Genomic DNA, 19,659 nt, shown 5'->3' with positions numbered 1-19,659 from the left:
TGCCTCTTGGTAGGCTGTTATAGCATAATGTAATGCAAAAATAGGATTTTGATTAACCTCTGTAAAATAAATGTAAAATAAAAAGCAAAGAGCTTACTGTAAAGTACTTAAAGTACTGCAATGTAATTATGTTTAGTATTTGTGATCATTCTGTTGATGTTACTATTTTAGACTGCTCTGCTCTCACAGGTCAGGGTGACCTGAGTTGAAGCACGCCTTACATGACTGGGATTTGTCAGATGTGTAGATTTCCTGCCTCAAGCCATACTGTTTCCAGCATAAAATCTTACATTGTTGTAACAAGCTGTGTTCTCCAAATCAAACATGACAATCTAGGGACATTTGGAAGACTGCAACAATGACTGGAATACATCAGTCACTTGCAATAATTTTTCTTTTGGTTTCATGCCTAGATGACACTGAACGTCACCAATAGATTTCACATCTGGAGGAATGGAAGATTAGTATGACTGCGGAAAAGCACCGGTATGGCTGCCCATCGTATTAGAGTGACCAGCACCAACCATGTTCTCCCTCGTTGCAAGTCAGAGGGCACGCTAATTGACCTTGGTGAGACCATCTCAGAGGCCAGTCTCACAGATGTTAAAGGTCAGCGTTCCATGAAGTCATGGTTTCTTTATCCAAACCTCAAAATATTTTCTTATTGCTTTGTAAGATTCAATCATTTGTTAAAGAAAGACATTTCTGATTGTTGTTTTGACTTTTCTCTGACTTTCCAGTGCCTTCTCCCAGTGCCTTGAGGCTTGACACCTCAGCCTCCTTTGAAACAGCCCGGGAGGTAGTTGCCATAAAGGATTACTGCCCATCGAGCTTTACCACTTTGAAGTTTTCCAAAGGCGATCGTCTGTATGTACTGGACACGTCAGGGGGTGAATGGTGGTACGCCCACAACAACACAGAGATGGGCTACATTCCGTCGGCCTACGTTCAGCCAATCAGCTGCAGGAACTCTTCACTTAGTGACAGCGGCATGATAGACAATCTTGGGGAGTGCAATGACGAAGGCGCAAAGGAGTTGGACTTTCAGGGTGAGTGGTCGGGGTTTACCCTGAAACCTATTCTGCCTTGTAATAGCAACCCCTTCTCCATCCATACTTCCACCAACCCCTTCGTCAATGGTTCTCGACATGGCACACTAGACCAGAACTGTAATGAGAGGGGGATGAGGAACTCAACAGACCTGCTTCTTTTTGACACACCGGTGTCCCCCTCTACCCCCCTCTCCCCCTCCAGTTCCATTATGACTAATGGTTACAGCAGCTGCAACATCTTTGACATGACCCCCACCAGCCCAAACCCCGAGTTCCTCCAGACACTTCACAGGGACAACCCGTTCTTCAGGAGCAAACGGTCCTACAGTTTATCAGAGCTATCCACCCTACAGGCACAATCCAATCCTCCTGTGCCTTCCTCTGGGCTGTTTACTGGGCTCAAAGCTCCATCTCCGGAGCAGTTTCAGAGCAGGGAGGATTTCAGGACTGCGTGGTTAAGCCATCGCAAGTTGGCCAGATCTTGTCATGACCTTGATTCCCTGGGTCAAAGTCCTGGTTGGGGTCAGACACAACCCGTAGAGACCAACATTGTGTGCAGGCTAGACAGCAGCGGTGGGACTGTTCAGCTTCCAGACACCCACATCAGTATCCATGTTCCTGAAGGCCATGTGGCTGCTGAAGACACCCAGCAGATCTCCATGAAGGCCCTGCTGGATCCTCCACTGGAGCTCAACAACGACCGGTGCTCCACCGTGAGCCCCTTGGTGGAGATCAAGCTGAGTAACATGGAGATCAAGTCCTTCATCACCCTGGAAATGAATGTGTCGGTGGTGGTGAAGAGCGATAGCAGCCAGATAGCCGAAATCCTCTGTGTCAGGAGCGACTGTAAGGAAGGCCCCTACGCTCCCATCCCTCATGCTTACATATACAAGGACACAGTGCAGGTACAGCTTGATAACCTAGAACCATGTATGTATGTGGCAGTTGTAGTGCAGGCCCATCTACTTAGCGTCAATACAACAGTATGGGACCACGTTCAAAAGAAAATCACACTGGGCGTCTATGGGCCCAAATACATCCATCCCTCTTTTAAGACTGTGGTGGCCATATTTGGTCATGACTGTGCACCTAAATCTCTATTGGTAAATGAGGTGGGTCGGCAGGCCAATTCTACCCCTCCAGTGGCCCTCCAGTTATGGGGGAAGCATCGGTTTGTCCTAGGCTATCCGCAGGACCTCCGGATAGGATTATACTCCAACATGTCAAATTACGAGGTAAAGGCAAATGAGTCATCCAGGATTGTCCGAGGCTTCCAGGTCAAGCTAGGGAAGGTCAGCCGACTCCTGTACATGATCACCACGCACAACCCCGATGACATCTCAGACTTCACCCTGCGAGTCCAAGTCAAGGATGTTTTGGACTGCATCCTGGCCCAGTTCTGTGTGCAAACGCCACAACCTCCTCCAAAGAATGGAGCACGGATAACTGGCCAGAGAAGGTTCCTGAAAAAGAAAGAGGTGGGTAAGATCGTTCTCTCTCCTCTGGCCATCACTACAAAATACCCCCAGTTTCAGGAACGACGTATCACCAGTCTTAAATTTGGGAAGTTGCTGAAAACAGTGATCAGGCAAACTAAGAGTCAGTATCTGTTGGAATACAAGAAGGGAGACATAATCGCTTTGCTGAGTGAGGAGAAAATTAAGCTCCGAGGACAACTGTGGACCAAAGAGTGGTATATAGGATATTATCAGGGGAAAACAGGCCTTGTTCATGCAAAGAATGTTCTGGTTTTAGGGAAAGTCAAGCCTATCTATTTCTGTGGGCCGGATCTCACGACAACCATGCTGCTGGAGCAGATCTTGAAACCATGTAAGTTCCTCACTTACATTTACGCCTCTGTGAGGACGATACTAATGGAGAACGTGGGGAACTGGAGAGCCTTTGCAGATGCTCTTGGATACAGTAACCTTCCCTTGGCTTATTTTTGTCGGACTGAATTGGACAATGAGCCCGAAAGGGTGGCGTCAGTTCTGGAGAAGCTCAAAGAGGAGTGCAACAGCATGGAGAACAAGGAGAGAAAGTCCTTCCAGAGAGAACTCATGGCGGTAAGAGTGTGTGTGTGTGTGTGTGTGTGTGTGTGTGTGTGTGTGTCTGTGTGTGTGTGGGGCGGGGGTGTTTGTGCTCATAGTTTTGTGAGTGCTTCATTCCTACAGTATATATCATTGGCATTGGAGTATGACACGTTCAGATGTTACTATAATGCGTTCTCATTCTGTCAAAGGCAATGAAGCAGTGTGATGGGATTAGAATGTGTTGGTCTGCTGATGTGTATGTATGTGTAGTAAACATATTGCCTTATGCCTCAGGGGGGTTGTATTTGAAGGAGAGTCCCTTGACAGTGTATGAATCAGAATTATAGTAGAATACAGTTTCTGCTGTGAGGCTGTTGTTGTTTTGATAATGTACAGTGTACCTCTTATTCTGTTATATTTTAGAAGTCCATGGACATATCCCTGAATTAGGTGTTGTTACAGACTAAACAATACTTCTGTTTAAAAGTATATATTAATAATGTACAGGAGTCTACATTTGTTTTTAGAAGATATTTGAAAATGTTTCTTAGAACCAGCGATACATAGCAGTTAAAGCAATGGTGGTTCTGACCTTTATTTCTTGTATGGATATACTTGTATGGCCATTAGGACTATCAAGATTTGAAATTGATGACTTTTGCAGTGCAGCCCCACCCTGATTTATGGCAGCGACTAGGGAAAGAAAAGAGGCTGTCTGTAAGTGCTGTTTCAGCCATACTAGAGTGGCTTCACAACAGTGACGGAACACTGCAACTTTAGAAGCCTCTGCTAAGTTCTGCTTTGCACAACTGAAAAGAAACTTTTGGGTCTTTTGTTATTGTAAATTAAGATGAATAATGTACATACAATATATGCATAGCAACAAGATTATGTATAGCATTGAGACTAATTGTTTATGGTGTACACAAGATTTTGCGGTTTGTGCCCACTTGACAAACGTCCATGTTATCTTTTCACTCCGGCTACCTGTGTTAGACCCCCGGTGAAAAGGGAAAGCTTGCAAATTCTCTCATAACTGAGATACACTGGATACTGTATTTATAGTGGCTGAGATTAAATGGATCCATATTGGTCACGATTACTCACCTTGTTTTAGCAGTTTATAGTATTGAGTGATGGGAATGTGTTTGAGAATGCTTCAGTCCCTGATAAGGGGTTGGACTTAGGTTGTGGTTCATTACAGTCATTAGATCTTTAATGCTGTTTTTACTGAAGCTTCAATATAGTATATTTTCTCTTTTGTCCATCCACATTTTTTATAGTAAGTGCAATAAGCTTGAGACTCGAACTTAAACACACACACAAGGCAATTTCACCTTTAGACTGAGTAATCTTTATGAAATATTTAATTCTAGACCTAAGAGGCTTACTGTTCAGTGTGCATTGTTTGACAGATGAACTATGATTTAGTCATGTGTGGATTAGTTAATTCTTTCCCTAAAATAGCAGATATTATATCATTGTTACAGAATGAGACATTCCGAGTGTAGCATTTTAGGCTAAGTCGTCTAGATTTCCTAACAAAGATTTAATTCACAAGATAATAGACAGAGAGGTGGCCAATAGTCATCTCTGTAGCTCAGCTGTTAGCCATGGAGTCACAAGGTAACGGGTCTGTCGGTGTCTGACAAGTTCTCATGTGAAATGTGAGGAGATATTTTTCCGACCAAGGTGGGTTTTGGAGAGGGGGTGGCTTGGGGGTGGAAATGCACAGCACACCACAATACATTTCTAGTTGATAGATCATGTTACCCTGCTAGCTCCCGCAATACTTGTCAAAGGGAATGAGCCAGAGGCTAAGAAGAGAAAAATGGAAACACCAATGAACATAAATATATTCTGTTTATGGAAGTAGCCCATATGGTTTCTTAGCTAGGAGTACAGGAACACTTTGAAAAATTGGTTAAAACCAGAGCTAAATGAAGGACATTCAGCATTGTCTCAGGCTCCAGCCTTTTACCGTACTTGCTCACAATAATCCCTAGGTCAAATCCCAGGTCTTTACCTCTCTCCGACGACAGACTGCTACACACCGCAAACTGCTGAGGCAGTGAGTTTTTGTCTCTCCTATAAAAACCTCAGTGACTTTAATGAGTAGGCTGATTCCTTGTTAAGGGTGTTCTCTCCTCACCACCTCTCTGTCTGTCGGTTTTCCCCTTCTTCTCTCCCTTCCCCGCCCGTTTTCAGGACAAGTGATTCGAAATGCGAGGCAAGGTGCAGGCTCATTTGTACTGTCAGACAGAAAACCATTTCAGGAGCCCAGAGGCCCAGTGTCCATTTAATCTGTCAGTCAGTAGTCAGGGCTGTCAACCCACCCCCCAGTCCCCAGACAGTGTAAGGAGAATGTCAGAGAGATGGAGGAGAGTCGGGAGAAACGATGTCTTCTTCGGTGAGGTGTCCCTCACAGCCTTCCAGTCTACATCAGTATTCATACCACTCACTCCTCAGGGTGATTGAAGCTTGACAATCCAAAGATCTGGTTTGGAGAAGTGTTCTGTAAATAGCTTGGCTCTTTCATGGGGTGGAGATAGTCATGGCTGACCTGAATGTTGTATTGAAGCCGTTGTATTGACCACTGCTTGAAAATGAAATTGGATCACTCACTCAAGTATGTAAAAAGATTGTTGAAAAAGTTATATTTTCGCTTTGGCTACCTTTAAAAAAAAACATTTCTATATGTATTGTAGTCCTAGATGGTAATGGTAGCGTGGGACAGTGAGCAGTGAAAAGTGGATGCAGCACATTCTGTATGTAACTGAGAAGACTTATATGGCAATGACTCAGCATGGGAAAGCAAATCATACTGCATATTGTGCCTGAGCCTAAGCCTGACTGGCTTGACCGAGGGGAATGGGGGGGGTGAAGGGGAGGGGCCGGCGGTGGGGGCCCTCTAAGTTGAGTCGGTTGTCATTGTCAGCAGATGGGTGGGAGCCAGCCGGGGGCAGATGGGCAGTGGAGTGGGCAGCTCTATCTTAGATAATTATGAGGGAAAAGTGAGACCTGATTCAGCACTCGGGGCTCATTAAAATACAGTCACATTCCCAGCAGGTGGCTCTGGCCACTCGAACAACTTTGGAATGCTTTGAGGCTGGTCTGCTCCCCAGTCTGACTGACAGACAGCCTGCTGGTATGTGTCCCATATGGTTTGCCAACAAAGGGACATGATTACCACCGACCGAATCTACATAAAGATAGGAAGGATTTGGCAGCCGTGCCTTATTAAGAAGAATCCATTCTTTTATAGGCTGGTCAGCATTCCTGAGATCAGAAACAGTCGACCTGTGTGAATTGTCCTTCTCTACTGTCTCTTTATCTTCGGTATTGGATAGTGTTCTGTGCTGAGCACAGTCAATTGGCTCGCCACCTCCTGTGATTCTGATGAAGGGAAAGACTGAACCTCACGTCTCTGTTCTCCTGTTGTGTTTTTTTGCCCAGGCAGGAGATTACCGCTTATTTTCTTGGGCTTCCAAGGTTTATTCTCATTCCGCACATGCCTGCCTGTGTGTTAGGTGAGACCAGGCAGCGGCTGTCTCTCTTTCCCTGATCTCTCCTGGAGATGGTGAAGGATCCTCCTAAGCTTTGATGACATGTTTCAATATGCACACCTACTTGTCCACTAGTCTGGAAGTGTGTCTGCGTGCGTTTACAGCATGTGGGCATTCTGTATTTATTTCAATTACACCATTCTTCAAATGTCAGTTCCATTAGTCTAATTCTCCTCTCTAAATCACGGGAAGAGATTTCGGTTAGCTGGCTCTTGAGGAAAGGGTACCATCCATAACGTTGGATTCAAGGTGGCATGTGTGTCTCTTTGCTCCTGTTAGGCCTTGTTAAAGATGGACTGCCAGGGCTTGGTGGCCAGGCTGACCATGGACCTAATCCTGCTGACCACAGCGGTGGAGGTGGCCACGCGCTGGAGGGAACTGGCTGAGAAGCTGGCCAGGGTGTCCAAGCAGCAGATGGAGGCCTACGAGGCGCCGCACAGGGACAAGAACGGACAGTTGGACAATGAGGTGAGCCTCTGACCCCCTTACCTTCCTGGCTCGACCGCAGTCATCAGTCACCCTGTTGTGATTTGTTTTGTTTGTATTTATTTTTGTATCAGGCTGTGTCCTATTGTTGAACTAGTGTTTCACTGGTTTCTAATGTATGTGCATGTTGCTGTCTGTTTGTGGCCTTGCCAGTCAATGTGGAAGCCAGCCTATGACTTCCTGTTGACCTGGGCCGCCCGGATCGGGGACAGCTACCGGGATGTGATCCAGGAGCTGCACCTGGGCCTGGACAAGATGAAGAACCCCATCACCAAGCGTTGGAAGCACCTGACAGGCACCCTCATCCTGGTCAACTGCCTGGATGTCCTCCGCAGCTCCGCCTTCAGTCCTGCCTGCCAGGGGGACTTCGCCATCTGAAAGAGCCAGCCGTCTCGTCGTCCTCGGTGCCCGACTCTCTCTATCTGTTCTCTCTTTCTCTCCTCCCCCCTCGCCTTAGGCCCTCTAGTTACGCCTCAGGACCACACAACCATGTAGATCCAGACTCACTATCAGACTTTGAACCTCTTTTCCTTCGCACGTGAGCTTATTGATCCTACTGACCCGGACTCGGAGCACATTAAAAGCCCATTAGGTTTGCTAGGAACATCATTCCTACAATTCTCACTCTTTCTGTCTCTCTCTTTCTCTCTCTCTCTCTCTCTCGCTCTCTCTCTCTCTCTCTCTCTCTCTCTCTCTATCTCTCTCTCTTGGACTGGTGAGTCAGTAAAGCCAAAATGTTGACATGGTTTTTCTTCCATTTGAGAAGGGGTTCTTTTTAATCAGTCTCTTGCTACAAACAATATATTTTCTACATTAAGTGGCATAGCAGCTGTTTTTCATGGTATTTTGTGAAAATGTGTTTTTCAAATAGAAACTTTTCTGAAATACTTTTTTTAAATGATCACAGCAATGATAATGACCTATTCACAGTACACATGCCCCTTTTTCCACCTGGGGCAGTCTTCTTCTTACTGTTACTGTAGGGAACAACGTTTTGTTTTTTTGCTTGCCAAAAACATTTAGGCGATAGTTCTTTCTACTACATTTAGTGTTTGTTTCACATATGTGCATGCAGTACAAAGTCACAAAAGTAATTACAGAAAACAGTACAACTACTGTATAGTTTTCTTCCCACTTATTGAGATTTGAAGTGGATAGTCATAAAACCAGTTGGCTGCTCTCTAGGTAGCAATGTTTTCAGTGCTGTCCTGTGCAGCACTACTTCACAACTTCTTCCTTTTCATCTTTGCTTTAGCAGGCAGTCATCAAAATCTTTAATTTCTTGAGGGAGTTGTAATTTGTTAAGTGTTAATTAGCTCTATTCAGCAAGAGGACTTTTCCTTTTAGGGAAGCATGGTCTCATTGAAACCAGCTCTGCTTTCCTAATTTTGAAACATTCAAATGTGAGATGTAACAAATACAGTCCCAAGTCTACATCAAAAAAATAAGTACCCAGCCAGACTGATTTCCCAATACTCTCAGCCATCTTTATGTTATACTAGTTTCTGTTCCATAGAACTTCAGACACGAAAGAAGCCTTTCACCCTTGATTTTTCGCCGTTTCTTCCTTTTAGTCACAGAACAATCAACTCAGCGTTGATAGTTTCAATTGTTTGTATATCCATGTAATGTGAAGGTTTCCAGTGCAACAAGTGTGGTTTTGTATGTTTTGTGAAAGCAAAAGAAACGTTAATAGTAATACGTGTAGTTTAAAATATCAATTTAAAGTCATGTTATATTGACTGATCACGCTGGTCTGTGACATATTCTACAAAGTAGTGTTATGAGGTTGTCTGCAATCTGTTGACTAGAACAGGAGAACACTGTAAATTCACTCAATAAACTGGCTGTCAATTTCAAAGTGCCTCAATCAGACAAAAAGGGATTCATGGTCTGTTTTTACTTCTAGTATTTGTACCTTGATGCACATCATGGCATCCACATTTGGACAGACAAACATCACATCTCTACTCTTCTGAGGTCATGGGCTTGTCAGAGCACATAGCCTGTGTGAAAATTAAAAGTTATTTCATTCTTTAAGAACATAGATTGAAAAGAAGTATTTAAGTATTTTTTTTACTTTCTAATAAGAGGTGCTGCTAATGATAGGGTAGTGATACACAAACATCATATTATAAATGTTAGGATCAATTGGAAGGAACTGGTGGTAGAAACTCAAATCAATGTAAGCTTGAGGATCTGCAACACATTGGAAATAGAATGAATGTCCCTGCTCTACAATGTACATTCCTCAATGCATAGATCACAGTCCATTTTCTATAATTGACGGTCACACGCTAAGAACAGACACCAATAGACCCAGGCACGCACACAAACACACACCCACACACACGCTTTAATGCGGTTAATTAAAGCTGTGATAATTATTCTCCCTTGCCAGTGGAAGGTCGGCTCCCCGTGTTGAGGGGCACCTTGGTCTCCCTTCCTGCTTTGAGATGAGTCACGGCTCAGCATTCTTCCCCGTCTCCTGGTAACGGCTCAATAGCCAATCCCAGGCCGTGCGCTGGGAGAGGGTCACGCCATTGTCTAAGTATGACCCCTCCGCTTCTGAGTCACACAGGAAACAACCAATACCCATGAGACGCTCGGATCGGTCCAAGCCCCAGTGTGTACGAGCGGGTAAAATCCCACAGTGTGTAGATGCAAAGTAGCCTGCGACTGACAGGTCTAGGACATCTTAAGAATAGAATGCTTGGGAAAAAGCAATGCGTTTCTAAAGCCACTTGTTAAGTTTCTCCTCATCCCTAACCCCATGGTTAATTCTTAATGTCGGGTCTGAAATGGAAAGAACTCTCTAATAATGAGGTTGTTGGTGCTGATTGATAGAGGGAGCAGAAATGATGCTTTGGCGATTTACTGAGTGGTGTGTCACTCAATTTAATACCCTGTATCATAGGCATCACAACTGGCCTTGAATCTAAAATTTGTGAGTGTGTGTGTGTGTGTCAGAGAATGTGTGTTATCCCTCATAACAGCTGTAATTTACAGGAGGGAGAAAATATTGGTCGAATACTCTCCTTTGATGATTTGCTGTCTCCATGGTAACCTTTCCATATAAACACTTAGCAAGGTTATGTGGAGAGACAGCCTTTTCTCTGTCTGACAGATGGAAAAGTGCTTGAATGGCAGTTCTCTCCAGGCATGGAAAAATACGCGTATAGCTCCTGACTGAATCTAATCAGATAGAATGTCTTTATTTAAATTTCACCAGCATTGATAGCTGTCAGCAGACAATTTGGATGAGATTGGATATTACAGAGACTGGGTAAAACTGTGTAGCATTGTAAAAACCTTAGCGTACACTCACAGAATCCCGTGCTAAAAGCCCAAATGTGTTCTTTATCTCACAAGTCCAACTCACTTTTTCACTTAAATCCCAGGAGGCCCATACATCACACTGTCAAATGGGAGAAAGAAGCGAGTCACCGTAGGGCTTTTTACCGGGGCGCTGGTCAGTGCAGTGTCTCACTGGTTCAGCTGTCAAGGGAAAAGCAAGAAAGGGAGGGAGCTGGAAGAGGACTGATTATTCTATCCCCTTACTCCGCTAATCAATGAAAGGTCTCTGGCACTACTCTCACGCCCTCTTAAATGAAAAAGGCTACTTACTAACCCCCCCCCACCCCCACGACACATTAGAACCACTGCTGATTACATTAGACGGATGCTGAACATTTGGGTTTTGAGTTCAAGCGTTTCCCTGTTGTGATAAACAAAGCTCCCAAGCGAGTGTTTCCACGCTTTCTCAGGTGCATCCTTGTGTCTGCTTAGATACTTCAGCATATCCCCTTTCATCACAGAGACAATTCAGGGATACTGAAGTGGCCAGTGCCTAGCAACACGATGGGTCTCAGGTGTTGAGTGGTCTGCTTTCCACAACAGCACGACAGTTCCACTCGATCAATTTCTCCACATATCATTTTAAGGCCCATGTTTCTGGGTTGTAAAAGAAAAGAATGCCTTCATCTGTTTTTCAAATGAAACCAATTTGAGTCAACCCGCCAAACGATTTTGTCGATCAAAGAAAGGACAAAGTTCAATTGCCTTGATGTGTGACTGTCACACATACAGTGGACGGCTTGTGGTTTTCTTGCACAGTCCCCTGCATGTGTGGTCTCTGTACTCTTCTCATGTTTCCCCCCTGAAAGAAGTGTCTGTTGTCCATGTGACCAGCCTGCTGCAGGCCCTGCCCACCAGAGCATGATAGAAACGGCCATTAGAGAAGAAACAGAAGGCTGTGAGGGGTATGAAATCACCTGCAGAGAGAGATTTTAGAACTCCCTCCCTTTAAATATATCAGAACACAGCCAACAGGTTTGGGCTTTTAAACACTGAGCTGTGTGCCAGTGCGATGACCACATATACTGCTCCACCCACACCCTCCAAACCCACATCATCCCCATGCAGAGTGCCCAACCATCGTCCAGTGTTTCACGGAATTAAGAAAAACAAGACAGCGACCAAATGAAATAATGTAACAGACAGGAATCAATGCCTCCCCTGCAGTACTAGCCTGCTGTATAATGCATAAGCCGGCATGGGTCTCAGATGGCAGCCGGCTGGCCTTATTCTCCACAGAGGCCCATTCGGCAACTGAGCGCTGGGCCTTTGTGTCATTTGAGCGAACAGGGATGGGCCGAATAACAAGTTTATTTACATGGCGCTGATCTGAGGAGAGCCTGTTAGGTGCTTTTTCTCCTGGTTTATTGATCTTATCCCCATTAAATCCACAATCAATGGGCTACACAGGGCTGGGGTAATAAGAGAGGGTCAGGGTTCCACTGAGTCAGGTTCACTGCGGTGTTAGGACTCCTCTGTCTGTTTCAAGAGAACTCTCATCTGCATTAAGAATAACACAAAAGTTATCATATTTTATCAGATGATTAGTTTTGGGGGATTTATTGACTAATGGGATGAGCTCAGCCAGTCTACACAACACTTATGATCCCACTGATTGTAGGACTTATTGTGTTTGTGTTTGACAGCATGTGTGCTTTGTACTGAATCGCTCAAGCATTTCCTGCTGTGCACAATAACAAAAAAGCGATATATTTTTGTTATTTGGTAAGAGCCAGGGATCCTTATTGTTGTATGGAGATGTTGTTCTGACATCTAGCGGAGAGTCTGGAAACAGCAAGAGCTTTCGGCTCTAGCTAAAATTTGGATGCACTATAAATGCCTAACAGTAGATGTCGGCAGAGCCTATGTGAATGCAGACCTTTATTTTAAACGTTAGGCATTCAGTTCCACCTAGAATTGAAAAACTAATATTAAGATACCAGTAACAAGCAGAATCAAAATGTATAAACGCTGCAATTCCACCCGTATTGTGGATTTGTAGTCTACAGTATTTGTGGATCCTAACGCTTTTGTGGGCTATTGAGGTGTTGTTATGCCTCAATAAGATTGTCTGACATTAATGATTAGAGTAAAAGTAACGTATAATGACAACGAGAACAACGAAGTCATGTTTCTTATGCTATGTATTACCCTAATGGGCGGGGTCAGCAACTGGTACATGTCGCCTTGGCTTGTGCGCATCCCTGGATAAGGCGCGTATAGGATACTTTCCATACTATGTACTGCACTATGCAAGTGCCACAAGTGTAGAGGTCTCTCTGTACTATGTCCTTGCTGACAGAAAACCTTTTCCTCGTTGCCATGAAAACTGGCATGACAAGATTAGCATATGCCAAGAATTTTGAAAACGGAAAATGCTGAATCCACTCTTTTGTACGTGTGTATATTCGGTCTGGTTTTGGAGTTTTGCAGCTGCAGCAATCGGGATGTCAAATTTGCTGGAGCTATATAATGTATTCTGAGGTTTATTCTTCTACGTCTGTGCGTTCTTTTCAGAGCATTGGGCGCTGATTTGGATTGTTCCACCGCGTTACACACAGGAACATCAATCGGAATACCGATGTCTTATTCCTAGGCTGTTCCATACCATTCTTGTTTTTATTGGTAAACTACTAATGATTGAGTTTTATTTATTTAATTAATCTTACAATGGGGAATAGTTATTCAAACTTGGCTGCATTTCAGTCTCTACATATTGTCATCCTCGGTTTAGATTCCGCTGGTAAAACGACTGTTCTATACCGTCTGAAATTCAACGAATTCGTGAACACTGTCCCTACGATTGGGTTCAACACGGAAAAGATTAAACTAAGCAATGGAACTGCTAAGGGAATAAGTTGTCATTTTTGGGACGTCGGTGGACAGGAGAAGCTGAGGCCTTTGTGGAAACCGTACAGTCGTTGCACCGATGGTATAATTTATGTTGTGGACTCGGTTGATGTGGACAGACTTGAAGAAGCAAAAACGGAACTGCATAAAATAACAAAATTCGCAGAGAACCAAGGGACACCTCTACTAGTAATAGCCAACAAGCAGGACCTTCCCAAGTCTCTGTCTGTTAGTGAGATTGAGAAGCAACTGGCACTGCACGAACTGAGCACCTCCACCCCCTATCATGTTCAGCCTGCATGTGCCATCATAGGAGAAGGTCTTCACGACGGGATGGACAAGTTATATGACATGATTGTAAAGAGAAGGAAATCTCTGAAACAAAAGAAAAAGCGATAATGATATTTTTCTTCATAGCCTACACTGTGACTGAACATTTCCACATTATTGAGGCAAAAATTCCACAAGATGTATATGTCTAGAAACAAGATTTTTGGCTTTTTTACTCACAGTTGGTTGATATTTTGACGGCCCTTACATCTGTAAAAATGGGTTTGATGAACACCATATCGGCACTTCCCTCTGTTTTGGACAATATTTTTCACAGACAAAAAGAACAACGGGCTGGCACCTGTACAGTTATCCCTGCTAAATCCATGCTCTTCTTGACTGCAGTTTGTTACTATAGAGCACTTGTGGACAGCACATAGTAGCTATTCTCACAGAATCCCATAATATGAATTGGATTTCAATTCAAGAATATACATTTCTACATTGCTATTCACTTGGCATGTTATGTTGGTTGTTAAACGTTTTACTGTCCATTTTGACATATTTACCTACTTTTTATACCTGGACTCGTTTGTTTTATTACAATATAGAAGCCCTTGTAGTATTACCTTATCTGGTAAAACACTATTTTAGCTTCCACAACAGGCTATGGATAGGTAAATACTTCCTATGTATTACTAGGGAGTCAGGTGGCAGAGCGGTTAGGGAAGCGGGCTTGTAATCAGAAGGTTGCCAGTTCGATTCCTGGCTGTGCCAGATAACGTTGTGTCCTTGGGCAAGGCACTTCACCCTACTTGCCTCGGGGGGATGTCCCTGTACTTACTGTAAGTCGCTCTGGATAAGAGCGTCTGCTAAATGACTAAATGTAAATGTACTACAATGTGCAGAAGAATTACTTATAAATGTGTCAGAAAGTTTTTCTTTTTTATTCAAATGTTTCTGAAGCATGGTTTGGTTTTAATTCATTTGATTTGTTCTTCTGTATTACTTTAGATTAAATATACAACTCTTAAACAGTATATGAAAACCTTTGGGTATTTTTTTGAGATGGGTCAGGCCTATTGATCACTGAAAGGTAAGGGCTATTGATAGGTTGTCAGTTATTGGACTACAGTACACCAGGACTGAGACTCCCAAGCACCTCTTATCATTTCACTCTTTCTGTTAATCATGCTGTGATGCCCTCATTATATGATTGTCGATTGGCCCTGTTAGATGTATCTTCTAAGGGACACAAGCCCTTGCTTCAATTCAAACAGCCGCTCTCTCGGTAACCCGCTTTTCTCTTTTGGTCTAAAATATTCAGGAGCCTAGTCTCACGCACCACTGTCACCTTGTTCCCTTTCCCACTTGTGCTCATAACCACTGACACATTTCTGACAGCCACCCCCCTCGCCTCAAACCTGCCCTGACGCTCCCCCCTCCCTGGCCTCCTCTCATGTCCTCTCACCTGTCAGCAGTACTGGCTCAGAGCCTTTCCAACCTATCTCACGGAGGCTTTTAACTGCCATCTCCTGACACTTGTCGGCTTGTTAAGACTCCTCTTGCAGCAGCCGAGGCCGCAAGAGTGAACATATCTGTGAGGGCAGCTGAAGAAACACACTGCCTTTCATGGCGAAAAAGCCTTGGAGTCTTCTTTCTGGAGAGTGCTATTATTCTACTATGAGTATCCCATTAAAGAGTTGGGAAAGCTCTTACCCTGGATGCTCTTCCTTACATTCTTATCCCCACCCAAAGGATAATTCTGCAGTTTACAATGTGCTAAAACTTGCATCTCTATCGTTTCCACAAGGAAAGTCATGAATTTCTGAAAGATTAATTTGATCCTGCCAGTGTAGCTAGCTGGTAAGAACGAAGGTAGTTAAAAGGAATACTGCCCTAGTTTTACTTACATTTTCAGCAGTGCTGTTGCCTCCCACATGTCTTTTCTGGACTTATCCACATACCGGACACATTTGTCTGACACTTTTATAATTATTTAGGCTATTTGTTCATTTTCGGTGCTGTCTTGCATTTTTTAGCGCATGGATTACGTGGGTGGTCATGTATGAATTGAGGATATCTAAACCTCTGTTATTCTGGAGAGTTTAATCCGTCGTCTTTCATCTCCAGTGATATCGGCTAAGCTCTGTAAGAGATGTCTCCTTGTTTGTTTCTGCAGATCTTGCAAGTGCATTGATATCCACAAATGTACAGGGACATGTCGTAAAGCCTCCACGCATTTGTGCGAGGTTTAAGAAGAAGCAGAATATGGACGGTGCTGTCGGTTTTACCATGTCATGTTTTTCCGTTTGATTTTTCACTCTGGGTCTCAAAGTCTAACATTAAAGCCCCAGTTCCTTTACATAAACTTGCATGAAAAGGCCTCCGGTGCCATCTGAAGGTGATGAGTCCGCTGTCTGCCATCTGTGGGAAGGCATCAACATTAATGTGTGTGTGAATGTAGCTGAAATTGTGTGTGCGTTTGTATATTTGTATGTTTGAACTATCAGGTAGTTCTTTTATGTTTTCATGTTTTTCATCCTTCTTCTTGTGAGAATAATATTCTTTTCGCTAGGTTCAGCCTGAAGAATAATTCAGCTCAACAATTCTGTTTCCTCTGACAAAAGAAAGTGAGTCTTTGTTACTTGTCCACCTGAGACTTTCTCATTCCCATTCTTGTATTGGAAAGCTCTCTGCTTTCAGCTCTCAAAGCTGCTTTGCTTAGCATCTGAAGTGACTTCTTACTCACTGGGATAGTAACTGTATTATGGAAAGTGCTAGATGGGACATATTGACTTTCAGCTCTGTAGACCCACAGTAAACATTGAGCTGAAAGCCCATTGTTTATATAAAAAGCTTGTCTAAATACAATAGATACTGCAATGCATTTATATGTTTACAATGTGATTAAATTAAGTGTAACTAAACTTTAATTTCAAAATATGTTCTTGTCTAATAGGAAAGTTCTACCATTCAGATGGTAGAAGTTGACAGAAAATCCCACAGAAAACAATGATGCCAGAGAACCCCTAATTGGTGATTAAAGAGGTGTGAGTTGTTTTCCAGAGCACGTGTCACTATTATGCGCTCATCTACTTAGGCTGGTTGCTTAATCAGCACGCCATGAGAGTTCACTTTGTCACTGTTTCAGTCAAAAATGACGTAACTGTCAGAGCTACACTTAAAGTATCTTTAATCAGAATGCGACTCTCAGGAAGCAAGAGGGAGAAAGAGAGAGTCAGTCACCGTAGCCAGACGTGTCAGAGGCATTCTTCCCTCCCCTCGTCTCTCCTCCACAGTTGAAAGAGACGCCTTTGTCTGAGATCAGAGAGCCGTGCTGGGGTGGCACTGACACCAGCATTGCGTTGCCAACTGTGTTTGACTTCTCTGAAGGAAGTGGGGGTGGGTAGAGGGAAAAGTGGACGTGCATCTTAACATACAGTCTCGGTGATCTGTCAAGATCATCTTGTGAAACACTTCCCACCTACTTGAACCTCAAAATGCCAGTCAAAACACTTGAATTCCTTGTCACATAGCATTAGTGATCACTCGGAATATTACCATTTGCAGTTTGAAATATTATTTTCCAATCTGGAAAAGAGGAGACTGAATCAGAGGTCAAACAAGGGGTAATCCTGGTGCATTTCCTGGTTCCTGTTTATCTCCTTTGAACAGTCCCAGGGCTGCTGGGGGGGAAATGGAGGAGCATCTTTTGCGTCAGAGGCTCATCTGTATGCCGGGGTTTTAAACACGCCTCATTATCATTTGAATTACCGGTACGGATCCGATCTCTAACAGAGTTGGAGTGGAGGCTGCAAATCCTCTCTGTTGCACATCTGCGATTACAAACAGACAGACAGACACTCACTCACACACACACACACAAACACACACACTCACACACGGAACTGGAAACATTACAAGCTTACAGTAGAATGTCAGTTTGAACCAAAGGAAAGAGGCCCCTACAGGTATCATGTTTAGAAACAGGTGGATTAGACATCCGCGCTAGAGGAAGGAAGGAAGGCCAATGGCATCAGTACAATGGTGCCTTTCAGAGCTCACAACACTAAGTCGTTGCTAAGCAGGAATGTCAGAGCTAGCCGTTCCCTTCCCATCAGCAGAGGGACTGGTCAGCTCAGGTGGAGCAGTGAAGGACTAGCTCTGGATAAGAGCGTCTGCTAAATTTAATGTAATGTAAATGTAGTTGTTCCCTCCAGAGGACCGAACCACAGAAGTACAATGCCTCTGATCTGTGACTGAACCCTGGGTTCATCTCGGCCCCCGACTCCTTCTTGCACAACCAAAGTGAACTCTGTGATTCCTTTGTGTTTACTGACAGTCTATCTAATCAGTGTTTTGTATGGAGATGATGAGCAGGCCAGTAATCCCTTTGTAGCACAGTGACATCATCGCTTGCTTATGTCTGGAGTCTTCCCAGCATCACAGTTAGTGTGGTGAGGATTGTGCACTAAATGTTCTACCAGCGATAATAATGTGCAGGATCTCCTGTTTTGCTGTTCTCGAAGAGGATTTTATAGATACCCTTTTTTGTTGGCATATCGCACCTCATTGCTTCTCATGACTACTCTCAATAGGAAAAATGTCCACCCACGAAAGGAGCTTAGATGTGTCAATTATCCCTGCGTAGGTGGGACCTTGTTTCTTTGGTTCTGATTTATTTTTACTTCTTTCCTCATCCCCGTCAATTATTTTTTATGTGACACCAGAGGATGCATAATGGGGGCTTTGCATGATCCTCAGAGTGAATTCGATTTGGAGAGTATGGAAGAAATTGCCCCCAGCAAGGACAATAATTTGGGAAAAGATTCCAATCAACATGAGACAGGCGATGCAATGTGAGGGGCCACGATCATTTCTCATGAGTGACGTTATTTGATGGAACAGAATCCATTGATAGCAAGATAAGCTATGTAAATATTTGTTGTGTTACTGTAAATATGAATTTATATGTATTTGCACCACTTGACGTGCAGTCTAATGCACTACCACTGAGTTATACCCATCACAAAATCTACGTCTTGTTATAGTGTATCCTCCTGTACAATACTGACATTTGCTGTCTGTTGCTTGTCTTGAAGGTAAATCTCTGTTCTCAACTTTAGATCAGTCTCTTGTTGCACTTCACTACATTGGCTTCAAAGTTAACAGGGAAGATACAAGTTAGTTCTATAAGGTCAACTACAAGGATCCTAGCCATAAATATTCGAGTGGGAGAGCCCCAGGATTCAGCCCTGTGAGGACTGTTTTAATGACCACATGAAAGGATTCTCCTGCCGAACATTGGTGTGACTGTGTGAGAGGTGCTGAAATGGGGTCAACCAATCAGGTGGGGATTCCCAACACCACCAAGTTTCTGTGAGCCATCACCATGTGATTAAAAAAGAATGTCAACCTCCGATATTTCGCCTCTCTCCACCTCAACCAACGTTTTGCTGCCAGACCTAAACCCACAAACTCATCTCAAACTTCCATAAGGCTTTGCAGACATGGCCGGGAGCCACACTGTGTCTCTGCAGGACCGCTCGGGTAAGTGGATGAAAACGAGGAATCCGATGCTCATAAACAACATCTGCTGGGCTTGGCTGATGAGAGGTAAATTCAATTACAGGTAGTCGGTAAAGTGGTGGGAGATAATGAGAGACTGGCATCACTCCATGTCTCTAATGAACTCTCTCAGCTACTCTTTGCAGAGACTGAGCAACTGGCTCGGAACGTCTGTACTCAGTAGGTAAGGAGTCACACAATCGGTACTGTGAGAGGAACATTATTTATCCAACCAGGGACTGAGAAAGGATGGAGCTAGCAACCACCATAAGCTTGCCATATGCATTGAGGTGGGAACCAGTATGGCACAAGATGTGATTATAAATGATTGACTACAGACTGTTTGCATGTGATCAAAAAGGCTTCTTGAGATAAGCTGTTGGTCCTTCATAAGATCTTGGTCTTTTCTGACCTCTCCACCCACAACACTGATTAGAATATGCCATAAAATAAACCCATCACATCTTTGCCAGC

The 19,659-nt window shown here is 43.8% G+C and overlaps 2 protein-coding genes across 2 annotated transcripts; both read left to right on the top strand.

Annotated features, from left to right (window-relative positions):
- The first annotated feature begins 488 nt into the window (after nucleotides 1-488).
- On the top strand, nucleotides 489-7,515 carry sh3bp4a (SH3-domain binding protein 4a). The gene is made up of 4 exons (XM_067260733.1): nucleotides 489-609; nucleotides 741-3,118; nucleotides 6,931-7,119; nucleotides 7,291-7,515. The coding sequence occupies exons 1-4, from the start codon at nucleotides 489-491 to the stop codon at nucleotides 7,513-7,515; spliced, it is 2,913 nt and encodes a 970-aa protein (XP_067116834.1).
- Nucleotides 7,516-13,164: 5,649 nt separating this feature from the next.
- arl4ca (ADP-ribosylation factor-like 4Ca) lies at nucleotides 13,165-13,756 on the top strand. Its single transcript, XM_067260275.1, has one exon. It carries the CDS (start codon nucleotides 13,165-13,167, stop codon nucleotides 13,741-13,743), a length of 579 nt encoding a protein of 192 aa, XP_067116376.1. The 3' UTR covers nucleotides 13,744-13,756.
- The last annotated feature ends 5,903 nt before the right edge of the window (nucleotides 13,757-19,659 follow it).

This window comes from Osmerus mordax, chromosome 22 (assembly GCF_038355195.1).
Source record: "Osmerus mordax isolate fOsmMor3 chromosome 22, fOsmMor3.pri, whole genome shotgun sequence".
In the NCBI taxonomy this organism is placed as follows: Eukaryota; Metazoa; Chordata; class Actinopteri; order Osmeriformes; family Osmeridae; genus Osmerus; species Osmerus mordax.
Note: the sequence above shows the minus strand (reverse complement) of the source record. Positions and strands in the feature narration are given on the sequence as shown.

Coding starts and splice junctions, on each gene's coding strand:
- sh3bp4a (XM_067260733.1), top strand. CDS start 489: ATGGCTGCCCATCGTATTAGAGTGACCAGCACCAACCATGTTCTCCCT. Junction 610..740: donor CAGTCTCACAGATGTTAAAG/GTCAGCGTTCCA, acceptor CTGACTTTCCAG/TGCCTTCTCCCAGTGCCTTG. Junction 7,120..7,290: donor ACGGACAGTTGGACAATGAG/GTGAGCCTCTGA, acceptor TGGCCTTGCCAG/TCAATGTGGAAGCCAGCCTA.
- arl4ca (XM_067260275.1), top strand. CDS start 13,165: ATGGGGAATAGTTATTCAAACTTGGCTGCATTTCAGTCTCTACATATT.